Source organism: Nicotiana tomentosiformis, chromosome 6 (assembly GCF_000390325.3).
Source record: "Nicotiana tomentosiformis chromosome 6, ASM39032v3, whole genome shotgun sequence".
In the NCBI taxonomy this organism is placed as follows: Eukaryota; Viridiplantae; Streptophyta; class Magnoliopsida; order Solanales; family Solanaceae; genus Nicotiana; species Nicotiana tomentosiformis.
The window spans coordinates 106,798,347-106,821,765 of NC_090817.1; the positions used below are offsets into that span (position 1 = coordinate 106,798,347).

A 23,419-nucleotide genomic window follows, 5' to 3' on the forward strand; every position below is an offset into this window, starting at 1 on the left:
AGAGTCAAGAACTGATCCCAAGAACCCCCAAAATCCATAACACAAGTGCGAAGTATGTCCTCCAATATCTGAATAGTGCGCTCAGACTGTCCGTCTGTCTGGGGATGAAATGTTATGCTCAACTCAACTTGAGTGCCCAAATCAAGCTATACTTCCCTCCAGAAGTGCGAGGTGAACTGTGTACCTCGATCAGAAATGATAGACACGGGCACACTGTGAAGACAGACGATCTCGCGGATGTAGATCTCAGCCAACCGCTTTGAAGAATAGGTAATTGCCACAGGAATGAAATATGTTGACTTGGTCAGCCTGTCCATAATGACCCATACTGTGTCGAACTTCCTCTGAGTCTGTAGGTGTCCAACAACAAAATCCATAGTGATACGTTCCCACTCCCACTCAGGAATATCTAACTTCTGAAGCAAACCACCAGGTCTCTAATGCTCGTACCTTACTTGCTGACAATTTAGACACCGAACTACATATGCAACTATATCCTTCTTTATCCTTGTCCACTAATAATATTGATACATCTTGGCAGCACCCGAATGAATAGAATACCGGGTACTATGGGCATCCTCAAGAATCAACTCACGAAGCCCATCCACATTGGGCATGCAAATACAACCCTGCATCCTCAAAACTCCATCATCTCTAACAGTAATCATCTTGGCACCGCCGTGCCGCACCGTGTCCCTAAGGACAAAAAAATGAGGGTCATCATACTGCTGTTCTCTGATGCGCTCATACAAGGAAGACCGAGCGATTGCACAGGCTAGAACACGACTGGGCTCTGAAATATCTAACCTCACGAACTGATTGGCCAAAGCCTGGACATCTGATGCAAGCGGTCTCTCTCCAACTGGAATATACACAAGGCTACCCATACTCACTGCCTTTCTACTCAAGCCATTAGCCACCACATTGGCCTTCCAGGGGTGATACAAAATTGTGATATCATAGTCTTTCAATAGCTCCAACCAACTCCTTTGTCTCAAGTTGAGATCCTTTTGCTTGAACAAATACTGTAGACTCCGATGATCCGTGAATACCTCGCACGACACGCCGTAAAGGTAGTGCCTCCAAATCTTCAGCGCATGAACAATGGCTGCCAACTCTTAGTCATGAACAAGGTAATTCTTCTCATGAACCTTCAATTGCCGTGACGCATATGCGATCACCCTGCCATCCTGCATCAATATCGCACTGAGTCCAATACGAGATGAATTGCAATACACCGTGTAAGATCTTGAACATGTGGGCAACACCAATATTGGCGCTGTAGTCAACGCAGTCTTGAGCTTCTGAATGCTCAACTCACACTCGTATGACCATTTGAACGGGGCACCCTTCTGGGTCAATCTGGTCAATGGGGATACTATAGATGAAAGCTCTTCTATGAACCGGCGGAAATAACCCGCCAAACCCAGGAAACTCCGGATCTCTATATTTAAAGTGGGTCTAGGCCAGTTCTGAACTTCCTCAATCTTCTTTGGATCCACCTTTATGCCCTCTACCGATACGACATGCCCCAAAAAGGCAACTGAGTCTAACCAAAACTCGCACTTTAAAAACTTGGCATATAACTGGCTATCTCTCAAAGTCTGAAGTACAATCCGAAGATGTTGCTCGTGCTCCTCTTGACTGCGGGAGTAGATCAAGATATCATCAATAAATACAATCATAAAGGAATCCAAGTAGTTGTTGATCACCTGGTTCATCAAGTCCATAAATGTTGCTGGTGTATTTGACAACCCAAATAACATAACTAGAAACTCATAGTGCCAATACCGAGTCTGAAAAGCTGTCTTAGGGACATCAGATGCCCTAATCTTCAACTGATGGTAGCTAGACCTCAAATCAATTTTTCAAAAACACATTGGCACCCTGAAGCTGATCAAATAAGCCATCAATCCTCGACAATGGATACTTGTTCTTGTTGGTGGCTTTGTTAAACTACCGATAATCTATGCACATCCTCATCGATCCATCTTTCTTCTTCACGAACAACATGGGCGCACCCCAGGGTGAGACACTAGGTATAATAAAGCCCTTATCAAGCAAATCTTGCAACTTCTCATTCAATTCTTTCAACTCAGGCGGGGACATAAGGTATGGCAGAATAGAAATGGACTGAGTGCCCACAGCCAAATCAATACAGAAGTCAATATCTCTGTCGGGTGTCATCCCCGACAGATATGCACGAAACACCTCTGGAAACTCACGAACAAATGGTACTGAATCCATGGGAGGAACTTCCGCAGTGGAATCCTGAATATAAGTCAAATAAGCTGGACACCCCTTTCTCGACCATACATCGAGCTTTCACATAAAAGATAACCCTACTGGTAGAATGGCCAGGAGTCCCCCTCTACTCTAATTGAGGAAACCCCGGCAAGGCTAAGGAGTGGTCTTGGCATGACAATCTAATATATCATGATAAGGTGACAGCTAATCCATACCCAAGATGACATCAAAATCTACCATATCAAGAAGTAGGAGATCTACGGTAGTCTTAAGACTCCCAATAGTAACCACGCACGAACAATAAACACGATCTACAATAATAAAATCTCCCACAAGTATGGACACATACACATGAGCACTCAAAGAATCACGAGGCACAACCATATATGAAGCAAAACAGGATGACACGTAGGAATAAGTAGAGCCCAGATCAAATAGAACTGAAGTATCTTTATGGAAAACTGGAACAATACCTGTGATAATAACGTCAGATGACTCAGCCTTAGGCCTAGTTGGGAAAGCATAACATCGAGGCCCACCACTATGAACCACATCCCTGGGACGACATTTAACTGGATGGCCTTCACCTCTAACGGTATGACCTCCACGTCTGGCTGCCTGACCCCTACCTCTAGCTGGTTGAGAGGGCAGTGGAGCAATCGATGCCATAACCATGGTACGAGAACCTTGTTGCTGTGTGTTGCCCGGTTCCCGGGGGAAAAATCTAGCAATGTGCCTCGGATCACCACAAGTATAACAGGCCCTCGGATGTTGTGACTGCTAACCCTAGACTGACCTTGTCGACCTGCGTAACCACCCTGAAAGCTCTAGAGCAAAGATGCACTAATGGGAGCTGGTGATGCACTGTAGGCTAGCTGGTCGGGATGAGACACATAAGGGTGCGATTCCCTGATGCACTATGAGATGCCTGGGGAACTGACTAAAACGGCCTGGGAGGATGGCCTCTAACAAATGTACCCCTGCCTCCAGACGAGGCACCGCTGAACCCACCGAAATGATGAGGCCTCTTATTAGACCCCTGCCCCCTCTGCTGAGCAAGAACCATATCAATCCGCTTGGCAATATTTGCAGCCGTCTGAAAGGAAATATCACCCCCGGTCTCCTTGACCATCTGTAGCCTGATAGTCTAAGTGAGTCCATCAATAAATCTCCTCACCCTCTCCCTATCAGTAGGAAGGAAAATAAAGGCATGATGAGCTAGATCCACAAAACAGGTCTCATACTGAGTAACAATCATACTGCCTTGCTGAAGACGCTCAAACTGCCTACGGTAATCCTCTCTCAGTGTGACAGGGAGGAACTTCTATAGAAATAGCTATGAGAATTGATCCCAAGTAAGTGCAGGCGACCCAACTGGTCTAGTCAACATATAATCTCTCCACCACCTCTTGGCGGAACCCGTCATCTGAAACAAAGCAAAATCAACCCTATTGGTCTCAACTATACTCATGTTCTGCAGCACATCATGGCATCGGTCAAGATAATCCTATGGGTCCTCAGAAGGTGCACCACTGAAGTGAATTGGAAAGAGCTTAGTAAACTTGTCCAATCTCAATAAAACCTCAAAAGACATGGCGGGCCTATCACCGACCTGTACCACAACAACCGGCTGAACAAACCCAACTGGCGGGGATGCTGTAGTATGATACTGGGGAGCCATCTGCTCCGGAGTGTGAGTAGTGGGAGTCTATGCTCCCCCCAGCCTGAGAGACGGCGGGTGCCTCCGGAAATGCACCGGCCTGGGCCACACTCTCCATAAATCCCACCAAACAGACTAGAGCATCCTGAAGCACTGGAGTGGCGATGAACCCATCCGGGACCTGAGCTGGTCCAACAGGTACATTCTGAGCTGGAACCTCCTCATCAAAATCTACCTAAGGCTCTACTGCTAGTGCTGCTTCTCGAGCTCTAGGCTGAGTCCTGCCTCTGCCTTGGCCTCCAGCGTGACCTCGACATCGACCTCAACCCCTAGTAGGAGCTACCACTAGGGGCTCCGACTGCTGTCTAGCTGTAGATGTAGTACGTGTTCTCGCCATCTACGAGAGAATAAGAATAGAAGAGTTCAATCATCAATGATAGAATAAAATCGCATGATAGAGAAGAATAAAAGTGAAATTATTCCTAAAATCCATCGCCTGTGGAAGATAAGTACAGAAGTCTTTGTATCGATCCTCTAGAGTCTACTAAGCCTGCTCATGACTCGTAAGACCTAGGCAACCTAGTGCTGATACCAACTTGTCACGACCTAGAATTTCCACCTTCGGGATCGTGATGACGCCTAACATTTCACTCGTTAGGCAAGCCAACGTTAGAGTAAATCGTATGCCATTTTAAATAATTCAAGTAATTAAAACTCATTTAAACTGAAATAAAACTAGAAAGATGTGCGAAAAGGTAAAATAACCAAAAATATCTAAGTACAATCCCGGATCTGGAGTCACAAGTGCACAAGCTACTAGAAGTTCTACAAATAAAGTCTGAAATAAATACAACTGTTTCGAATGAAATGAACCGTAAGTGAGGAAAAGAAAGGGGACTTCAAGGTCTGCAGACTCCAGTAGATCTACCTCGAGTCTCTAAAGGTGATAATCCGAGCTGATGCGCCTCACGTACAGCTGGGACCAATACCAAAATCTGCATAAGAAGTGCAGAGTATAGTATGAGTACAACCGACCCAATATACTCCGTAAGCATTAAGCCTAACCTCGACGAGGTAGTGATGAGGCTATGACAAGACACTCATATAATTAAACTTAAACAAATATATATATATGTACTAAACAATAATAAATAGAGTTTCAGTATGGACAGATGAGAGGGGACATGCGAAAAAGGGACAAGATACGATAACTACAACATAAATGACAACATAAGACAGTCAAATAAATCATCAACCAATGAAGACGGATAAACATAATGAATAAAGATGGTACGACATCACTCATCGTGCTTTTACTATCAACCTCACCATGAAACAAAAATAATGGCACGACATCACCCTTCGTGCTTTTACTCTCAACCTTTGCATGAAACGATGAATACAGAATGGCATCACCCTTTGTGCTTTTACTCTCAACCTCACCATGAAACGAAAATAATGGCACAACGTCACCCTTCGTGCTTTTAATCTCAACCTCTTCATGTAATAATGAATATAAAATATTGGGAGATAGATAACGCCAGAATAAACCTTACGTCAATAACAGTTCCAAGATGCTAAACCTCAACTTCCAAATATACTCAATCGTCACAATAAAATTCATAAATGTGGAAAGAACGATCAAATAAGAAATACACTAATCTAAGCATGGATATCATAAGTAAAGAAGGAAATAAATTACAAGGAAACAAGTCCCATCCGCATGTTATAGCCCAATAACAACGCATAAGTACTCGTCACCTCACTTATATGTTGTACCCAAATATTTAAACACGTAGCAAATATGCAAACAAGTCCTAATCTCTCAAGTCAACGTTAACCACGATACTTACCTCACTCCACAATAAGCTCAGAGCTCTACTGGGGCCTTTTCTCTAGGATACACCACCAAACCAATCGTATCTAACCAAAATCGACTCGATAACGTCAAATAATGCTAAGGAAATCAATTTCAATACATAAAGTTAGGATTTGCACACTTTTCCCAAAAAGTCAAAAATAGTCAACCCCGGACTTGCTTGGTCAAACCCGAGATTCAGACCAAAACCCATTTACCCATTCATCCCCGAGCCCGATTATGTAATTAGTTTCGAAATCCGACCCTAAATTGAGGTCTAAATCCCGAATTTGCAAAAACTCTCAATTCTTCCTAAATCCCTAGTTTTCTACCATGGAAGAACAAATATTAAGGCTAGAAATTAATGAGTGATGTTAGAAATGGAAGAAAATGAGTTAAAATATACTAACCTATGAATTGGTGATGAATTTTCTCTTCAAAATCGCCTCTAGGCCGAGCTTAAATTGAAAGATGGTGAAAAATGGGTGAAATCCCGTGTTTTGAAATATTTAAGGTCTGTGCATCAGTTCTTCATCGCGTTCACGAGGGACCTGGCACATTCGGTAAGTGTCGTGGTTAATCTTGACTTGAGGTAGTAGGATTTATTTGTCTATTTGCTGCGTGATTTAATGTGCGGGTATAATGTATATGTGAGGTGACGAGTACTTATGCGTTGTGATTGAGTCAAAGCATGCGGGTGGAATTTGTTTATTGTGAATAATTGCCTATTTAATTAAGATATTCCTACTTAAGTTTATTATGGATTATTTGATCATTATTCGTGAAATTATTATTTATTTAATTATTGTTGAATATTTTAGAAGGAGAAATCGGTATTCTGGTATTGAATTGATTTATAAGTGTATATCCCCGCATTTAAATACTCTTCCGAATTTATATTATTATTTTCATGGTAAGGAAGAGTGTAAAAGCACGAAGGGTGATGCCGTGCCATTTTTATTATTTATAATATCATTGTCATGGTAAGAATGAGTGTAAAAGCACGAACGGTGTTGTCGTGCCATTTGTGAGTGTAAAAGCACGAAGGGTGATGTCGTGTCATTTTCAGAGAGTGTAAAAGCACGAAGGGTGATGCCGTGTCAAATAAGAGTAAAAGCACGAAGGGTGGTGCCATGCCATTTTCATATCATCAGTTGCTCATTTTATTGTTGAGGAATTATTTGGCTGCTAAGTGATAATTCTCCTGCTGAAAATATTATATCAACCCCCTTCGCATGTTCCTTCCCAAATTTATAAAGTGTTATTTATTATTTTATTATTTCTTCGTATTTGTATATACTTGTACAGGTTTTTACGTACGTGTCCTGTCATAGCCTCGTTACTACTTCGTCGAGGTTAGGCTCGACACTTACAGAGTACATGGGGTCGGTTGTGCTCATACTACACTCTGCACTTGTTGTGCATATTTTGGAGTGGGTTCTAGTAGCGTACCAAAGACGTGCTCGGATTCAGCTACTCAGAGGAGACTTGAGGTATAACTACACAACGTTCGCAGTTCTGAAGTCCCCTTCTATCTTATCTCAGATGTGTATTATCTTTCAAACAACTTGAATTTTATTCAGACCTTTATTTGTATTATTCTAGTAGCTCGTACACTTGTGACACCATATTCGGGGATGTATTTTGATAATTCGATATTTATGGTATTCTGCATTTTATTTCAGTAATTGACTTCTATTTAATTAAATTTGCTTTAAAATAGTTAAGATTATTTTAATGTTGGCTTGCCTAGCAAGTGAAATGTTAGGCGCCATCACGATCCTGAAGGTGGGAATTTTGGATCGTGACAGTTGGTATCAGAGCATAAGGTTACTTAGGTCTCATAAGTCATGAGCAAGCTTAGTAGAGTCTGAAGGATCGGTACGGAGACGTCTGTACTTATCTCTCAGAGGTTATGAAGTTTAGGAACAATATCACTTCTTTCTTAATCTGTCGTGCGATCCTATTCTATCATCGATGATTGAACCATTCTATTCTTATTCTCTCGCAGATGGTGAGAGCACATAATACATCTATCGATGGACAAGGACCAGAGCCCCCGCTGGCAGCTATGACTAGGGGTAGAGGTCGAGGCCGAGGCAGAGGCAGAGGTAGAGCTCAGTCTAGAGCTCGAGCAGCAGCACCTGTTGTAGAACCTCAGGTGGATCTTCAGGAGGAGGTTCCAATTTAGACTGTACCAGTTGGACCAGTTCTAGTCCCGGAAGGATTCATAGCTACTCTAGTGCTTCAGGACACTCTAGTCCGATTGGTGAGTCTTATGGAGGGTGTGGCCCAAAATGGTACGTTTCTAGTGGCACCAGTCATCTCACAGGCTGGGGGAGGAGCACAAACTCCCACTACCCCTGCTCCGGAGCAGATGGCTCCCTAGTATCAGGCTCCAGCAGCCCCACCAGTTGGGGTAGTTCAGCCAATTGTTGCGGCACAGGCCGGTGATAGGACCGTCATGTCTTCTGAGGCCTTATTGAGACTGGATAAGTTTACTAAGCTCTTTCCAGTTCACTTTAATGGTACACCTTTTTAAGACCCACATGATTATCTTGACCGCTGCCATGAGGTGCTGCGGAACATGGGCATAGTTAAGACCAATGGGGTTAATTTTGATGTATTTGAGATGACAGGTTCCGCCAAGAGGTGGTGGAGAGATTTTATGTTGACCAGACCAGCTGGGTTGCCTACACTGACTTGGGAGCAGTTCTCATGGATATTTCTAGAGAAATTCCTCCCTATCACATTGAGAGAGGATTTTCGTAGGCAGTTTGAGCGTCTCTAGCAGGGCAGGGGCAGTATGACTGTCACTTAGTACGAGACCCGTTTTGTAGATTTAGCCCGTCATGCTCTCTTTTTACTTCCTACTGAGGGAGTGAGAGCGAGGAAGTTTATTGAGATACTTACTCACCATATCAGGCTTCAGATGGACAAGGAGACCGGAAATGAGATTTCTTTTCAGGTGGCTGCTAATATTGCTAGAAGGATCGAGATGGTTCTTGCACAGGAGAGAGGGAAGGGGTCTGATAAGAGGCCTCTTCAGTTCGGTGGGTTCAGTTGTGCCTCGTCTGGAGGTAGGGGTAATTTTGGTAGGGTTCATCCTCCCATGCTGTTTAATTCACTGCCCCAGGCATCCTACAGTGCACCACCAAATCCTATCTATGTACCTCCGATCCAGAGTTTTCAAGGTGGTTACTCAGGTCGACATGGACAATTTCAGGGTCAACAGTCACAGCAGTCGAGGTCCTGTTATACTTGTGGTGATCCAAGGCACATTACTAGATTCTGCCCCAGGTCTCAGGGAAGCATACAGCAACAGGGTTCTCGTGCTATGATTCCAGCACCGGTGGCTTCACCGCCTGCTCAGCCAGCTAGAGGTAGGGGTCAGGTAGCTAGAGGTAGGGGTCAGGCAGCTAGAGGTGGAGGTCAGGCCATTAGAGATGGAGGCCAGCCAGTTAGAGGTCGTCCCAGGGACGTAGTTCAGAGTGGTGGGGCCCAGCCCCAATTTTATGCTTTTCCAGCTAGGCTTGAGGCCGAATCATCCGATGTCCAGTTTGCCATAGAGATGCTTCAGTTCTATTTGATCCAGGATCTACTTATTCCTATATGTCCTCTTACTTTGCTTCATATCTGGTGATGCCTCATGATTCTCTGAGTGCTCCTTTATGTGTGTCCACTCCGGTGGGAGATTCTATCATGGTAGATCATGTCTATCGTTCGTGTGTGGTTACTATTGGGAGTCTTGAGACTAGTGTGGATCTTTTATTTCTTGATATGGTAGATTTTGATGTCATCTTGGGTATGGATTGGCTGCCACATTATCATGCTATATTGGATTGTCAAGCCAAGACGGTGACCCTAGCCATGCCGGGGTTACCTCGATTAGAGTGGGAAGGAATTCCTGGTCATTCTACCAGCATGTCTATTTCTTATATGAAGGCGCGACGTATGGTTGAGAAAGGGTGTCTAGCCTATTTGGCTTATATTCGCGATTCTAGTGCGGATGTTCCTTCTATGGACTCAGTACCAGTTGTTCGTGAATTTACAGAAGTATTTCCTGCAGATTTGTCTGGGATGCCACCCGATAGAGATATAGACTTCTGTATTGATTTGGATCCAGGCACTCAGCCCATTTCTATTCCACCATACCGTATAGCCCCGCCGGAACTGAAAGAACTGAAGGAGCAGTTACAAGACTTGCTTGATCAGGGATTTATTAGACCTAGTGTCTCGCCCTGGGGTGCACCAGTGTTATTTGTAAAGAAGAAAGATAGTTCAATGCGAATGTGTATAGATTATCGGTAGTTGAACAAGGCTACTATTAAGAACAAGTATCCACTGCCAAGAATTGATGACTTATTTGATCAGCTTCACGGGTGCCAAGGTGTTTTCAAAGATCGACTTGAGGTCTGGTTACCATCAGTTGAAGATTAGGGCATCTGATGTCCCTAAGATGACTTTTCACACTCGGTATGGGCATTACGAATTCGTAGTGACGTCATTTGGGTTGACAAACGCCCCAGCAACATTTATGGATTTGATAAACCGGTATTCAAATCCTATTTGGATTCTTTTGTGTTTATATTCATTGATGATATCTTGATTTACTCCAGCAGTAGAGAGGAACATGAGCAACATCTTCGGAGTGTGCTTCAAACTTTGATGAAAAATCAGTTATATGCCAAATTTTCAAAATGTGAATTTTGGTTAGATTCAGTTGCCTTTTTGGGGCATGTTGTATCGGCAGAAGGCATAAAAGTAGATCCTAAGAAAATTGAGGCTGTTCAGAATTGCCCTAGACCTACTTCAGTTACAGAGATACGGAGTTTCCTGGGTTTGGCAGGTATTATCGTTGGTTCGTGGAGGGGTTTTCATCTATAGCAAGCCCATTGACCAGACTCACCAAGAAAGGTGTTCCATTCGGATGGTCAGACGAGTATGAGTAGAGCTTTCATAAGCTCAAGACTGCTTTGACTATGACACCAGTGTTGGTATTACCCACAGGTTCAAGATCTTATACGGTGTATTGTGATGCATCTCGTGTTGGGCTCGGTGCAATATTGATGCAAGATGGCATGGTGATTGCATATGCATCGCAAAATTTAAAAATTAACGAGAAAAATTATCCTATTCATGATTTAGAATTGGCAGCCATTATTCATGCACTGAAGATTTGGAGGTATTACCTCTACGGTGTCTCGTGTGAGGTATTTATTGATCATCATAGCTTACAATATATGTTTAAACAAAAGGATCTCAATTTGAGGCAGAGAAGATGGTTGGAACTGTTGAAGGACTATGATATCACTATTTTGTATCACCCCGCTAAGGCCAATGTGGTGGCCGATGCTTTGAGTAGAAAGGTTGTGAGTATGGGCAGTCTTGTGTGTATCCCAGTTGGTGAGAGACCGTTAGCGGCATCTATTCAGACCTTGGCTAATCAGTTTGTGAGGTTAGATATTTCAGAACCCAGTCGGGTGCTATCTTGCATTGTCGCTCGGTCTTCTTTATATGAGTGCATCAGAGAGCGACAATATGATGATACTCATTTACTTGTCCTTAAGGATACAATGCATCACGGTGATGCCAAATAGGTTATTGTGGGGGAAGATGGAGTTCTACGAATGCATGGTCGTATTTGTGTGCCTAATGTAGATGGGCTTCGTGAATTAATTATGGAAGAGGCCCACAGTTCCAGGTATTCTATTCATCCAGGTGCCGCCAAAATGTATCAAGATTTGCGGAAACATTATTGGTGGAGGAGAATTAAGAAGGATATAGTTGTATATGTATCTCGATGTCTGAATTGTCAGCAAATTAAGTACGAGCATTAGAGACCTGGTGGTTTGCTTCAGAAGTTAGAAATTCTTGAGTGGAAATGGGAGCGTATCACTATGAATTTTGTTGTTGGGCTCTCACAAACTCAGAGAAAATTCGACGCAGTTTGGGTCATTGTGGATAGGTTGACCAAGTCAACACATTTCATTCCCGTGGCAGTTACCAATTCTTCAGAGCGGTTAGCTGAAATTTACATTCGTGAGATTGTTTGCCTTTACGGTTTGCCCGTGTCTATCATTTCTGATCAAGGTACACAGTTCACTTCACACTTCTGGAGGGCTGTACAACGTGAGTTAGGCACGCGGGTTGAGTTGAGTACAGCATTTCATCCACAGACAGACGTACAGTCAGAATGCACTATTCAAATATTGGAAGATATGCTTTGCGCTTGTGTTATAGACTTTGGTGGTTCTTGGGATTAATTCTTGTCACTTGCGGAGTTTGCCTATAATAACAACTATCAGTCGAGCATTCATATGGATCCATATGAAGCATTATACGGGAGACGGTGTCGTTCGCCAGTTGGCTAGTTTGAACCGGGAGAGGCTCGGTTGTTGGGTACCGATTTGGTGCAGGATGCCTTGGTAAGGTCAAAAATTTTCAGGATCGACTTCGCACAGCTCAGTCTAGGCAAAAGAGTTATGCCGACCGTAAGGTTCGTGATATTGCATTCATGGTTGGAGAAAGAGTATTGCTCCGCGTTTCACCTATGAAAGGTGTAATGAGGTTTGGATAGAGGGGCAAGTTGAGCCCTAGGTATATAGGATCCTTCGAAATTCTTGAAAGGGTGGGCGAAGTAGCCTACAGGCTTGCATTACCACCTAGTTTATCAGCGATTCATCCGATGTTCCATGTGTCTATGCTCCAGAAATATCATGGTAATCCGTCCCATGTGTTAGATTTTAGCTCAGTCCAATTGGATAAGGATTTGACTTACGAAGAGGAACCGGTAGCTATCGGCAGGTCCGACAGTTGAGGTCTAAGAGTTATCCATCAGTTCGAATGCAATGGAGAGGTCAGCCAATAGAAGCATCTACCTGGGAGTCCGAGCCGGACATGCGGAGTAAATATCCACACCTTTTCACCAGCTCAGGTACTTTTCTAATTCCGTTCGAGGACAAACGTTTGTTTTAGAGGTGGAGAATGTGATGACCCAAAATGTCATCTTTAAATTTAATAATTAATTCTGTGTTCTAAGACCTCAAAAAGTACTATTTATCATTCCTCGACTTGTGTGCGCAGTCCGTATAATTTTCTGGAAAGTTTTTATGTGAAAAATAGATTAAAATGTGAAATAGAGCCTTAAAAACTCAACTGAGTTGACTTTGGTCAATAGTTTAAGCAAATAAACCCAGATCAGTGATTTGGCAGTTCTGATAGGTCTGTATTGTAATTTAGAACTTGGGCGTATGCCAGAAATTTAATTTGGAGGTCCCTAGCTCAAGTTATGGCCATTTAACGGAAACTAGGAATTCAAAGGCTAAAGATTTCCAAGTTTGACCACGGATTTGACTTTTTGATTCTGGAAACTGAAATAGCTCTGTTATGTCATTTATGACTTGTGTGCCAATTTTGAAGTCATTCCGGATTCGTTTAATATGTTTTGGCACGAGTTTTGCAAAACGAAAAGTTTGAAAAATCAAAAGTCTGAATCGAGGTGTGAATTGCAATTTTGATGTTGTTTGACGTGATTCGAAATCCCAAGTAATTACGCATTATGTTATGGGACTTGTTGGAATATTTGAACGAGGTCCCGAGGGGCTCGGGTGAGTTTCGGACGACTTTCGAACCATTTTTGTAAAAATTGCAGGTCTGGTTCTGGTGTGACGCACCTGTGCAATTTTGGACGCAGGTGCGAGGTCGCTTCTGCGACATGGGCACTGGTCACCTCCTGACCAATTCTGCGGTGCATTTCGCGCAGGAGCGATGACGCTTCTATGGGTGAGAGACCGCAAATGCGAAGGTCTCGCTTCTGCGGCTTCCTTCGCGCTTCTGCGACGTGAAGGTCCGCAAATGCGGTCCTCTATTGGGCAGCCCTATTCTGCAAATGCAAGCATTGTCTCGCAAATGCGAGTCCGCAGAAGCGGAAATTTGTCCGCAGATGCGAAAAAGCTGGGCAGAATATATAAAATCAGGTTTTAGCTATTTTTACTCATTTTTGAGTTTTGAGTCTCGGATTTTGGCGATTCCAAAGAGGTTTTTCATGACTCTGAATTGGATACGTGTTCTATAACCAAAAGTGATTATATTTCATAAATTCATGTCTATATTCATCATTTATTTCGAATTTAGATGGAAGAAATTGAAATTTTTGTAAAACTTTCCAAAAACAAAAAAATTAACATTTGAAGGTCCATTAGACATCGAAAATTGATAATTTTTGTATGGTTTGACTTATCTCGGAACATGTGTTCGGATTTTGTAAGTTTTTATGAGATTCGAGACGCGGGTCCCACTGTTGATTTTAGAGATGAATTTCAAATTTTAATCCGGAAAATTAGTAAATTCATATGGAATTAATTCCTATGATTTGTATTGAGTATATTAAATTGTTTATGACTAGATTTGAGGATTTCAGACACGAATTCAAGAGGCAAAGATTTATTGGATTTTTCAATTTAGTTGCAAAGCAAGGTAAGTGTCGTGGTTAACCTTGACTTGAGGGAGTAGGACTTATTTATCTATTTGCTACGTGATTTAATGTGCGGGTACAAGGTATATGTGAGGTGACGAGTACTTATGCGTTGTGGTTGAGTCAAAGCATGCGGGTGAAATTTGTTTATTGTGAATAATTGCCTATTTAATTAAGATATTCCTGCTTAAGTTTATTATTGATTATTTGATCATTATTCGTGAAATTATTATTATTTTAATTATTTTTGAATATTTTGGAAGGTGAAATCGGTATTCTGGTATTGAATTGATTGATTCGTGTATATCCTCATATTTAAATACTCTTCCGAATTTATATTATTATTTTCATGGTAAGGAAGAGTGTAAAAGTACGAAGGGTGATGTCGTGCCATTTTTATTATTTATAATATCATTGTCATGGTAAGAATGAGTGTAAAAGCATGAAGGGTGTTGTCGTGTCATTTGTAAGTGTAAAAGCACGCAGGGTGATGCCGTGTCACTTTCAGAGAGTGTAAAAGCACGAAGGTTATGCCGTGTCAAATGAGAGTAAAAGCACGAAGGGTGATGGCGTGCCATTTTCATATCATCGGTTGCTCATTTTATTGTTAAGGAATTATTTGGCTACTAAGTGATAATTCTCCTATTGAAATTATTATATCAACCCCATTCGCATGTTCCCTCCCAAATTTATAAAGTGTTATTTATTGTTTTATTATTGCTTCGTATTTGTATATACTTGTACAGGTTGTTTACGTACATGTCCTGTCATAGCCTCGTCACTACTTCGTCGAGGTTAGGCTCGACACTTACGGAGTACATGAGGTCGGTTGTACTCATACTACACTCTGCACTTCTTGTGCAAAATTTAGTGTTGGTCCCAGTAGCGTACCATAGACGTGCTCGGATTCAGCTACTCAGAGGAGACTTGAGGTATAACTGCACAACGTTCGTAGTTCTGAAGTCCCCTTCTATCTTATCTCAGCTGTGTATTATCTTTGAAATAACTTGAATTTTATTCAGACCTTTATTTGTATTATTCTAGTAGTTCGTGCACTTGTGACACCAGATTCGGGGATGTATTTTGATAATTCGGTATTTATGGTCTTTCGTACTTTATTTCAGTAATTGACTTCTATTTAATTAAATTTGCTTAAAATAGTTAAGATTATTTTAGCGTTGGCTTGCCTAGTACGTGAAATGTTAGGTGCCATCACGATCCTGAAGGTGGGAATTTTGGGTCGTGACACAAACACCCTTTTCGGACAATCTTAATAAACAAGGCGAGAGTGAGAGAATTTGGAGCACCCAACCTATTTTGTGGAAGAACCCTAAAATGTTTTTGTTCTCAGTGTGTTTTGCTGATTGATGAAATAAAATGGGGTTAGGTAAGGGGATTTAAGTTAGAGGGGCTCGACTGGGTCGGGTTAAATGGGTTGGGTTGGCTAATTTTACTAAGATATGGGGCGGGTGATTTTGGAGCAATAGAATAATGACACGTGTAATTTTTAGGGAAAATTTCATATAAAAACAATCGAGCTCCCTATTTTTCAACTTTATAGCCCATATTTCAATCTACAATTGAGTAGCCCAAAAATAACAGGCCCATATCCGAAAAAGGGGCGTTATTTTCATTTTTTTGATTCAGAAGTGGAATTTTCTATCTTTCAGCGGGATTTTCTCTCATTCTTTTCATTCTTCTTCCCCAAATCTACAAAAACACGATCTTATACTCAATGCAACTCCAAAAAACCTAGAAATTCTTCTTCATCTCGAATTAACAACAAATCAAACACGAAAAGTGAAATTATTTTGCTGCAATCAGCGCGATTTTTATTTTTGCTGCAATTTTGATTTCAACTTTTTGTTCGATGGAGCTTTATCTAGTTTACGTTATTCACAGTGGTGAATGAGATGATAACAAGTTTATCAATTTGTTCGGCGATTGTGTAATAATCGAGTCGACATTCAGCTACAACAATTTAGTTGAAGCAATTTCGAAACAGATTAGAGTCGATTCTGAGTTAAATACATTAGAGATTAACTTTCTCCCAAAGGATGGTTTGCCACTGATCGTGATTTACAACGATACTAGTGTTCGGGTGTATATTAAAATAAAGAAGAAAAAGTTAGATTTCACTAAGTACCTGTTGTATGTGACTGTGAAAGAGATTTATGATAATTGTTTGGTTGCTACAAGTTCCAGTTGTTTGGTTGCTACAAGCTCCTGTTGTATAGATAAAGGCAAATATGTAAATGATATTGAAGATGCATCTACAATTGATAGCATTGAGATTATGCCTGATATCGAATTTATTGAAAATATTGATTATGGTATAATAGATAATATGTTAAACGAATTGGTTGAGGATGATCAAGTTTATAAAGATAAAGAGACAGTTGTCAGTGTGATGAAAAACTTGGTTGTACGCGAGAGGTTCCAATTCAAGGTGAAGAGATCAAGCGCAACAAGGTATGGCAATAGTTGTATATTCTGTTATATATATGTATAAATATGTATACAATAGTATATATTTGTATAGATGTATTAAAATTAGTATATATCTAGTTATGTTTTGTATACAAGTGTATTTAGAAGTTGAATGATCTTTAATACTAGGTATCACCTTATGTGTGTGGATGACAATTGTGCTTGGAGTTTCAAATCTTCTGCCGTTTACAAGGCAAACATATTCAAGGTGAGAAGTTACAATAATAATCACACATGCAGCTATGGTGAAATATACTTAACACAAAGTCAAGCTACTTCGGGTATAATTGCTAGTATAGTCAAGGACAAGTATGTTAATCCAAAAAAAGTTTACACCCCAAATGATATAATAGAGGACATACAAAAGCAACACGGGGTTGAAGTGAGCTACATGAAAGCATGGAGAGCTAAAGAGATATCCATGGCAATGATAAGAGAGAATCCGAGCGATTCATATAAGGAGTTGCCGAGGTATTTGTATATGTTGGAGCATATAAATCCAGGAACGGTTATAAAGTTGCATAAATCAGAAGATGGATGCTTTCTTTATACATTTGTTTCGCTATATGCGTCTATCAAGGGTTGGGAGCATTGTAGGCCGATAATGGTTGTTGACGGAAGTTTCCTTAAAGCAGCATATAAGGGTACCATATTGACTGCTTGCACACAGGATGGAGCTAGTGAGTTGACTGCATCTACCTTGTTTCTGCAGTTTGTATAATGTTGTAGTTTCATGTATAAACGTGTATAGGATTTCAGAGCTGCTGTTTTTATAAGATTTGCAGTATGTATAAAGTTGTATATTCGTGTATAACTGTGTATAAGATTTATATAATTGTTTGAATCCTAATATCTACTTTGTATAAACTGGAAAAATCCTTCCACTTGCATATGCAATTGTAGATTCAGAGAATAATAAATCTTGAGATTGGTTCTTTGTCCAGATAAAGGTTACTTTTGGTGTTAGGGAAGGGATGTGTATAGTTTCAGATAGAAATGAAAGCATCTTCAATGCCACAAAAGCTGTGTACCCAGAAGTTCCACATTGTATTTGCATGTTTCACTTATGGCAGAATGTCAAGCGCACATTCAAGAAACATCACAAATAATTAAAGGATATCTTCTTCGCTTTGGCTAGAGCTTACACGATAGAGAAGTTTGACTACCATATGACAGAGATGTGCAAAATTGATCCGAGGGTGCAGCCTTACTTGTTCGAAATTGGCTACGAAAGGTGGTCTAAGGCATACTCCAAAGTAAAAAGGTCGATGGTAATGACTTCCAATATTGCAAAGTCAATTAATGCAGCAAACAAAGATGCCAGAGAGCTACTAATAATGCGATTGCTGGAGTGCATGACAAATTTGCTACAACAGTGGAACAACAAAAACAGAAAAAGTGCAATGGAGACATTTACAGAGCTTGGCAAAAAGTACGACAAACTCATTCGGGAAAATCTAATTGCATCGGAGCAAATGACGGTAAACCGATTCAAATATAATGATGCATGGCACTGCTGACTTTTATTTTACTGCTTGTATAAGGATGTATAACTCTGTATAATAATGTATAATATGCTTTAACTATTTTTTTAAAAAAAAACTTTTGCAGGTGAGGCCTGCTACGGAGCAGTTATATACTGTGCTTGAAGGGGGTAAGACGAAATATAATGTGCCTTGATGAGGGAACATGCAGTTGCGGCAGATTTCAAATGGATGAACTTCCATGTCTGCATGTTTGGGCGGTTTTGAAGAACCTACAGCTGAAAGCTAGCCAGTATTGCTCTTTTTACTACAAGAAGGATAACCTCTTTAGAACTTATGAATTTCCAGTGAATCCGATGTCAGATGAGAGTTTATGGGTAATCTCAACAGAGGTGCTGGAAGATGTGGTCCTACCACCTAAAGGGAGAAGAAATGCAGGAAGGCCATGAAAGGAAAGACTCAAACCGGCTTCAGAGAAAGAGTATAAGAGGGGGTTTTCATGTTTTGTGTGTGGACAAAGTGGTCACAATAGAAAAACATGTAGGAATCGACTAAAATAAATAGTTGAAAACATAACACTTCCTATTACATATGTTGTCATGTTGAGTAGTTAAGTTTCACAAACAATAGAGTTACAAATATTAAGTAGTTAAGTTTCACAAACAATTGAGTTACAAATGTCAATAAAGAAATACAATTTACACTATATGTTGCAATTATGTTAAATATGTTTCATTATACATGTTTTGATTATCCAATAATAGTGTGTTACTGTTTTTAATGATGCTAAATATATTGATAGATTGTACAAATGCAAAACAGAACTGCAAATAATCAGTGTCATTATATGTATACAGATGTATAAATGAGAGTATAAGTTTGTATAAAATTGGATACATATGTATAAACCCTGCAACATTGACAAAACTGCAACAATAACGAAAATACATACTTTGTTAAAGAAAAAAGCAACTGAAATATTCATTAAAATGTAATTCATTCACATCCATAATGTGTAATGACTACCACAAACTACACAAAAATAAAGTCATCTACATTAAAATGAAAAAAAAACAGAACTACTTTCTCGGCCGTCCCCTCTTCCTCTTCCTGAAAAGTCTCCCTGCGATTTCATCACCACTAATTGCACCGGACTGTTATTGTTTCCTTCCATAATCCAACAACAGAGATCCCCACTTGGTGCGAAGTGTCTCAATATTAAAATTATCTTTTCGGATTTCCTTACCAGGATGAAATACTCAGCAAAGCCAGCAACAAAAGCGCCACAATCACTGTAATTAAAAAAAAAATTATATTCTTTGTACGCTACTGTAAATAGGTACACAAATAGTAAAATAGTAAAATAACTGAGATTAACCTACCATTTGATCTGTTGTGGCACATTATTAACCAGATTAATCTGCAAAATATCAGAATAGGATTTATCGGTATATGCACCATTGTTCCAATCAATGCGCTTCTTCTCGACATAAAAATCAGAACTTTTGAAGAAGTAAGGTATCAAAATTGCATAAGGTAATGCAGCATCCAAAGCAAGTCTATCATTAATAGATCCACGGTTAGAGTCATAGATGTGGATGCACCTATCTATGAACGTAAACAACCCCAAAACCCAGTGGCCCAATTTAGCTCTTCCACGCTTGACATAAATAGGGAATAACACGTGGTCAACAGTGTGCCACGCTACATTTGCATCACAATAAAATCCTCTAATGTACTCTTATATTTCATGCCCTTCAGGAATCACAGAAGGATCTTGCTTCACTTTGAAATCTTTATACAGTGAATTGATCTTGTTACCAAAGGCAAAGTCAGTTGTAGTAAACCTTATGGCAACATTCGGCCCATATTTTTCCCTCTTCCTCAAATAGTAAAAGATGACATCCAAGTGCTGAGACAAGAAATATAAAACAAAAACAACCATCACTACTAAATGATTCAAAGTACTACAAAAAGTCAATATATAATGCAGATTTTTTAAATATATAATTTTATACACTATTATACAGAGTTATACATATTTATACAAGGTTATACAATCTTATACAGTGATTATACAAAAATCTTGCATTTGATTATACAAAGTTATGTATACACTATGGGGGTCTCAAATAATAAAGATACGCAACAAAAAAAAAGACATTAGGACAGAAAGTTATTAAATACCGTGTCAATCAAAGGTCGACCACAATACGCAAGTGAGTGGAATCAATCCTTCGTGGTCACATGACACGAGCCAAAAGTAAAAGCTTCCGCAAGCTTATTTACTTCATCGGTATAAATATTTTTGGCACTTCAAATCATAAAAAATAAAAAGTAATCAGAACTACCTTCCTTGACAAGTATAAAATCAGAACATGAAAGTTTAAAGAAAGTTAAGCTAACTTCGCCTCGTATCCATCCCATTATCAACAAACGCGCAAAACTCTTTGGCCAAAGGCGACAAGGGATCAAAATCATCAATTTCGATCGTGAAAGGATGCTTGATATAAAAAATGAGCTTGTGCACCGATCCTGATGCCCCCGAATCAAAAACTAGCAAATACGGAGATTTGGCATATTTTTCTGGTATTTTCTGTCGAACCGACTGTTCAGGAGAAATGTAATCCTCTTCTAAGTCTATGACGGGTGGCCTGTGAAGCACAATTTGCGACATCTGTAGCGCAGCTAAATCTTCATCGCCAATATCATCCCAAAATGTATCACCCTTGACATCACCTGTTGCCTCTTAGACAGAGAAAACCAATAATAAAAAACTTTCAAAATGAAGAACAAAAAAATCAGACAAAAAAGATAAAATGCAGAATGAATACCATGATCAACACCATCAGTAACTCCCTCGTTTGCTTTGACACCTAAATCTGTTTGGTCAGCTAGCGTGTTATCTTGATTCACTTGCTCGACAAAATCAGGAACAACATCATATTGATAGCCATCATATTCTTCGAGACCAGATGTATTGTCATCAGACACGCACTGACGAATCTAATAAAAAATAATAAAAGAGAAGGCATAACTATTGAGTGATGATTCAAAGAAGGCACAACTGTTGAGTGATTTGGTTTTATCAGTAAAACATTACCTTAAAATCAGGAACCTCCTCCCTCGTTTGCTTGGTTTCCTTCATATTCAGAAAACTGAACACTTTTTCAAAGAAAGAAAGTATATAACTGCTGAGTGTCGTAACTGTATCAGTCAACTATAAAAAATAAAAAAAAAAAGAAAGTAAATAAACAACCATGTTTATAACCCAAAAATTATGTATATACAAAAAGTACCGATAAACTACAGAAAAGCTAAAGTTGCAGTACCTTTCCAACAACACTCCTCAACTTCTCAACTTCAGCATTCAACAGATCAATGCGCGCCGAAGGATCATAACTCGGTTTAGGCTGTTGCTCCGTATTCTGAGAATAAGGTCATTTAGACTGTTGCTCCATATTCTGAGGACAAGGTGGAGATGCAGAGACAGAATTATCAGTGTGAAAGGCAGACGCCTCCCTTGATGCAACATCATCGGCATTAATTTCAAAAAGCATGATGATGTTCAGTGTTGACATCTCTTAACTAGTAGGGGAAATGTTCCTATAGTTCAACTACAATAAGAAAAACTGGATTACAATAGTAGAAAAAGGAAATTGTAACAAATTCATAATTATACATACTTACAGAAAAACTGAAATCATATATGAATAAGTCTTATGGTACAAAATGTTTACCTGGTTGATACTAGACATGATCACCCCGCTAGTCAAATCCGCATATGTTGGAGTTTCAGTGACTTTCCAATTAAGAATGCGTGACACATTTGTGCCAACACGAACAGCTAGATGCTTGTCAACCATAGAGCAACACTTCAAAAAACCATATTTGTAACGCAAGTGGCAAACCTCCGAGCCTATACATTGTCAAATACTCACAGTGTCTGTCCCTCATTGTCTTTAAAATATCTTCAAATGACTTGTTTCCCCAAGCATACGTCTGATATTGACCACTTTCAATGATATCAAAATCATCTTTGTTGATACCATGATTATTGGCATCTGAGAATATGAAATGATGGACAAACACCATCAAGGCTATCTTGAACGTATCTTTGTCCGACTTCCAGTCATTTTTCTTGAAGTGATCAAGAAGCTGCCCCCTTGTTATAGCCCTTTTTCCATCTCCTGGAAAATATTCTTTTAGCAACCTATTGACATATGGTTTGTCATAGACAGTGGCGTATTCTTCGACTGTCACGATCCAAACTAACCTCTGTCGTGATGGCGCCTATTGTGAAACTAGGCAAGCCGACTCATTTCTAAAACAAATCGATATTTTCATTTTAAAGATAATTTCAAGGTTATTTAACATAAAACCTCCATTTAAAGAGTTCAAATAAAAAAAAATAGAAGTGCGAAAAAGAAAAGCCCGACATCGGGGTGTCACTAGTCATGAGCACATACTACAATCTGTCTAACAATATCAAGGCTAACTCAGCCCGAAAAATAGCTAAATAAAACTAGAGGAAGATAAGAGGGAGAAGAGCAGGGGCTGCAATCGCCAAACAGCTACCTTGCTATCTCCAAGAAAAATCTGCAAACAGAACACTCAATAACCGCTACCGTGTCCAGCTATACCTGGATCTGCACATAAGGTGAAAGGAGTAACGCGAGTACACCGACTCAGTAAGTAACAACAATAAATAAAGACTGAGCAGTAGTGACGAGAAATAAAGCATATAACGTTCATATCAGGAAATCTCAGTAAAATACCACATGCTCTTAAAAATCAGGATTTGAATCAAACATCTCGTTTGAACCCAGTTCCAGTAAAATCATTTAAAGACATTTTTCCAACAGTTTATTTTTCAAACAAAGGCTCAATGCAAAGGTGAGCATAATGATGAAATCATAAACAGCTCCTCGGGCAAAACATCACTCATATACAGCCCCTCGGGCAAACCTCACAGTCACTCGTGCCACTCGGGTATACCTCACAATCACTCTTGCCACTCGGGCATACCTCACAATCACTCTTGCCTCCCAGTCACTCAGCACTCGGCACTCGCACTCAGTAGGTACCTGCGCTCACTATGGGTGTATACAGACTCCGGAGGGGCTCCTTCAGCCCAAGCGCTATAATCTACACGGACAACTCACGTGCGATAATAATAAAGTATGTTGTAGGCGGGAAATGCC

General features: G+C 40.2%; 3 protein-coding genes across 4 annotated transcripts; 2 read left to right on the forward strand and 1 right to left on the reverse strand.

Moving 5' to 3' along the window:
- Positions 1-16,558: 16,558 nt before the first annotated feature.
- LOC108947139 (uncharacterized) lies at positions 16,559-18,318 on the forward strand. Its single transcript, XM_018774704.3, has 2 exons — positions 16,559-16,713; positions 16,861-18,318. Exons 1-2 carry the CDS (start codon positions 16,589-16,591, stop codon positions 17,450-17,452), a joined length of 717 nt encoding a protein of 238 aa, XP_018630220.1. The 5' UTR covers positions 16,559-16,588; the 3' UTR covers positions 17,453-18,318.
- Positions 17,910-18,411, forward strand: LOC138894536 (uncharacterized). The gene is made up of 2 exons (XM_070179238.1): positions 17,910-18,212; positions 18,343-18,411. Exons 1-2 carry the CDS (start codon positions 17,910-17,912, stop codon positions 18,409-18,411), a joined length of 372 nt encoding a protein of 123 aa, XP_070035339.1.
- A 2,064-nt stretch (positions 18,412-20,475) lies between these two features.
- On the reverse strand, positions 20,476-22,466 carry LOC108947140 (uncharacterized). Of its 2 annotated transcripts, none has more exons than XM_070177668.1 (5): positions 21,956-22,466; positions 21,548-21,832; positions 21,319-21,435; positions 21,050-21,221; positions 20,476-20,954 (listed from the first exon to the last, which is right to left on the reverse strand). In XM_070177668.1, exons 3-5 carry the CDS (start codon positions 21,361-21,363, stop codon positions 20,617-20,619), a joined length of 555 nt encoding a protein of 184 aa, XP_070033769.1. In that variant the 5' UTR covers positions 21,364-21,435; positions 21,548-21,832; positions 21,956-22,466; the 3' UTR covers positions 20,476-20,616. The 2 variants fall into 2 exon arrangements, with proteins under 2 accessions (XP_070033769.1, XP_070033768.1); XM_070177667.1 differs by having other exon boundaries at positions 20,476-20,963.
- Positions 22,467-23,419: the final 953 nt, after the last annotated feature.

What these genes read in the sequence shown, in the direction of transcription:
- LOC138894536 (XM_070179238.1), top strand. Translation starts at nt 17,910, where the DNA reads ATGTGCAAAATTGATCCGAGGGTGCAGCCTTACTTGTTCGAAATTGGC. An exon ending in TTGCATCGGAGCAAATGACG is followed by an intron (nt 18,213 to 18,342) that starts GTAAACCGATTC and finishes AAACTTTTGCAG; the next exon opens with GTGAGGCCTGCTACGGAGCA.
- LOC108947139 (XM_018774704.3), top strand. Translation starts at nt 16,589, where the DNA reads ATGTTAAACGAATTGGTTGAGGATGATCAAGTTTATAAAGATAAAGAG. An exon ending in AAGAGATCAAGCGCAACAAG is followed by an intron (nt 16,714 to 16,860) that starts GTATGGCAATAG and finishes CTTTAATACTAG; the next exon opens with GTATCACCTTATGTGTGTGG.
- LOC108947140 (XM_070177667.1), bottom strand. Translation starts at nt 21,363, where the DNA reads ATGAAGGAAACCAAGCAAACGAGGGAGGAGGTTCCTGATTTTAAG. An exon ending in AGGAGGTTCCTGATTTTAAG is followed by an intron (nt 21,222 to 21,318) that starts GTAATGTTTTAC and finishes ATTTTTTATTAG; the next exon opens with ATTCGTCAGTGCGTGTCTGA. An exon ending in TACTGATGGTGTTGATCATG is followed by an intron (nt 20,964 to 21,049) that starts GTATTCATTCTG and finishes TCTCTGTCTAAG; the next exon opens with AGGCAACAGGTGATGTCAAG.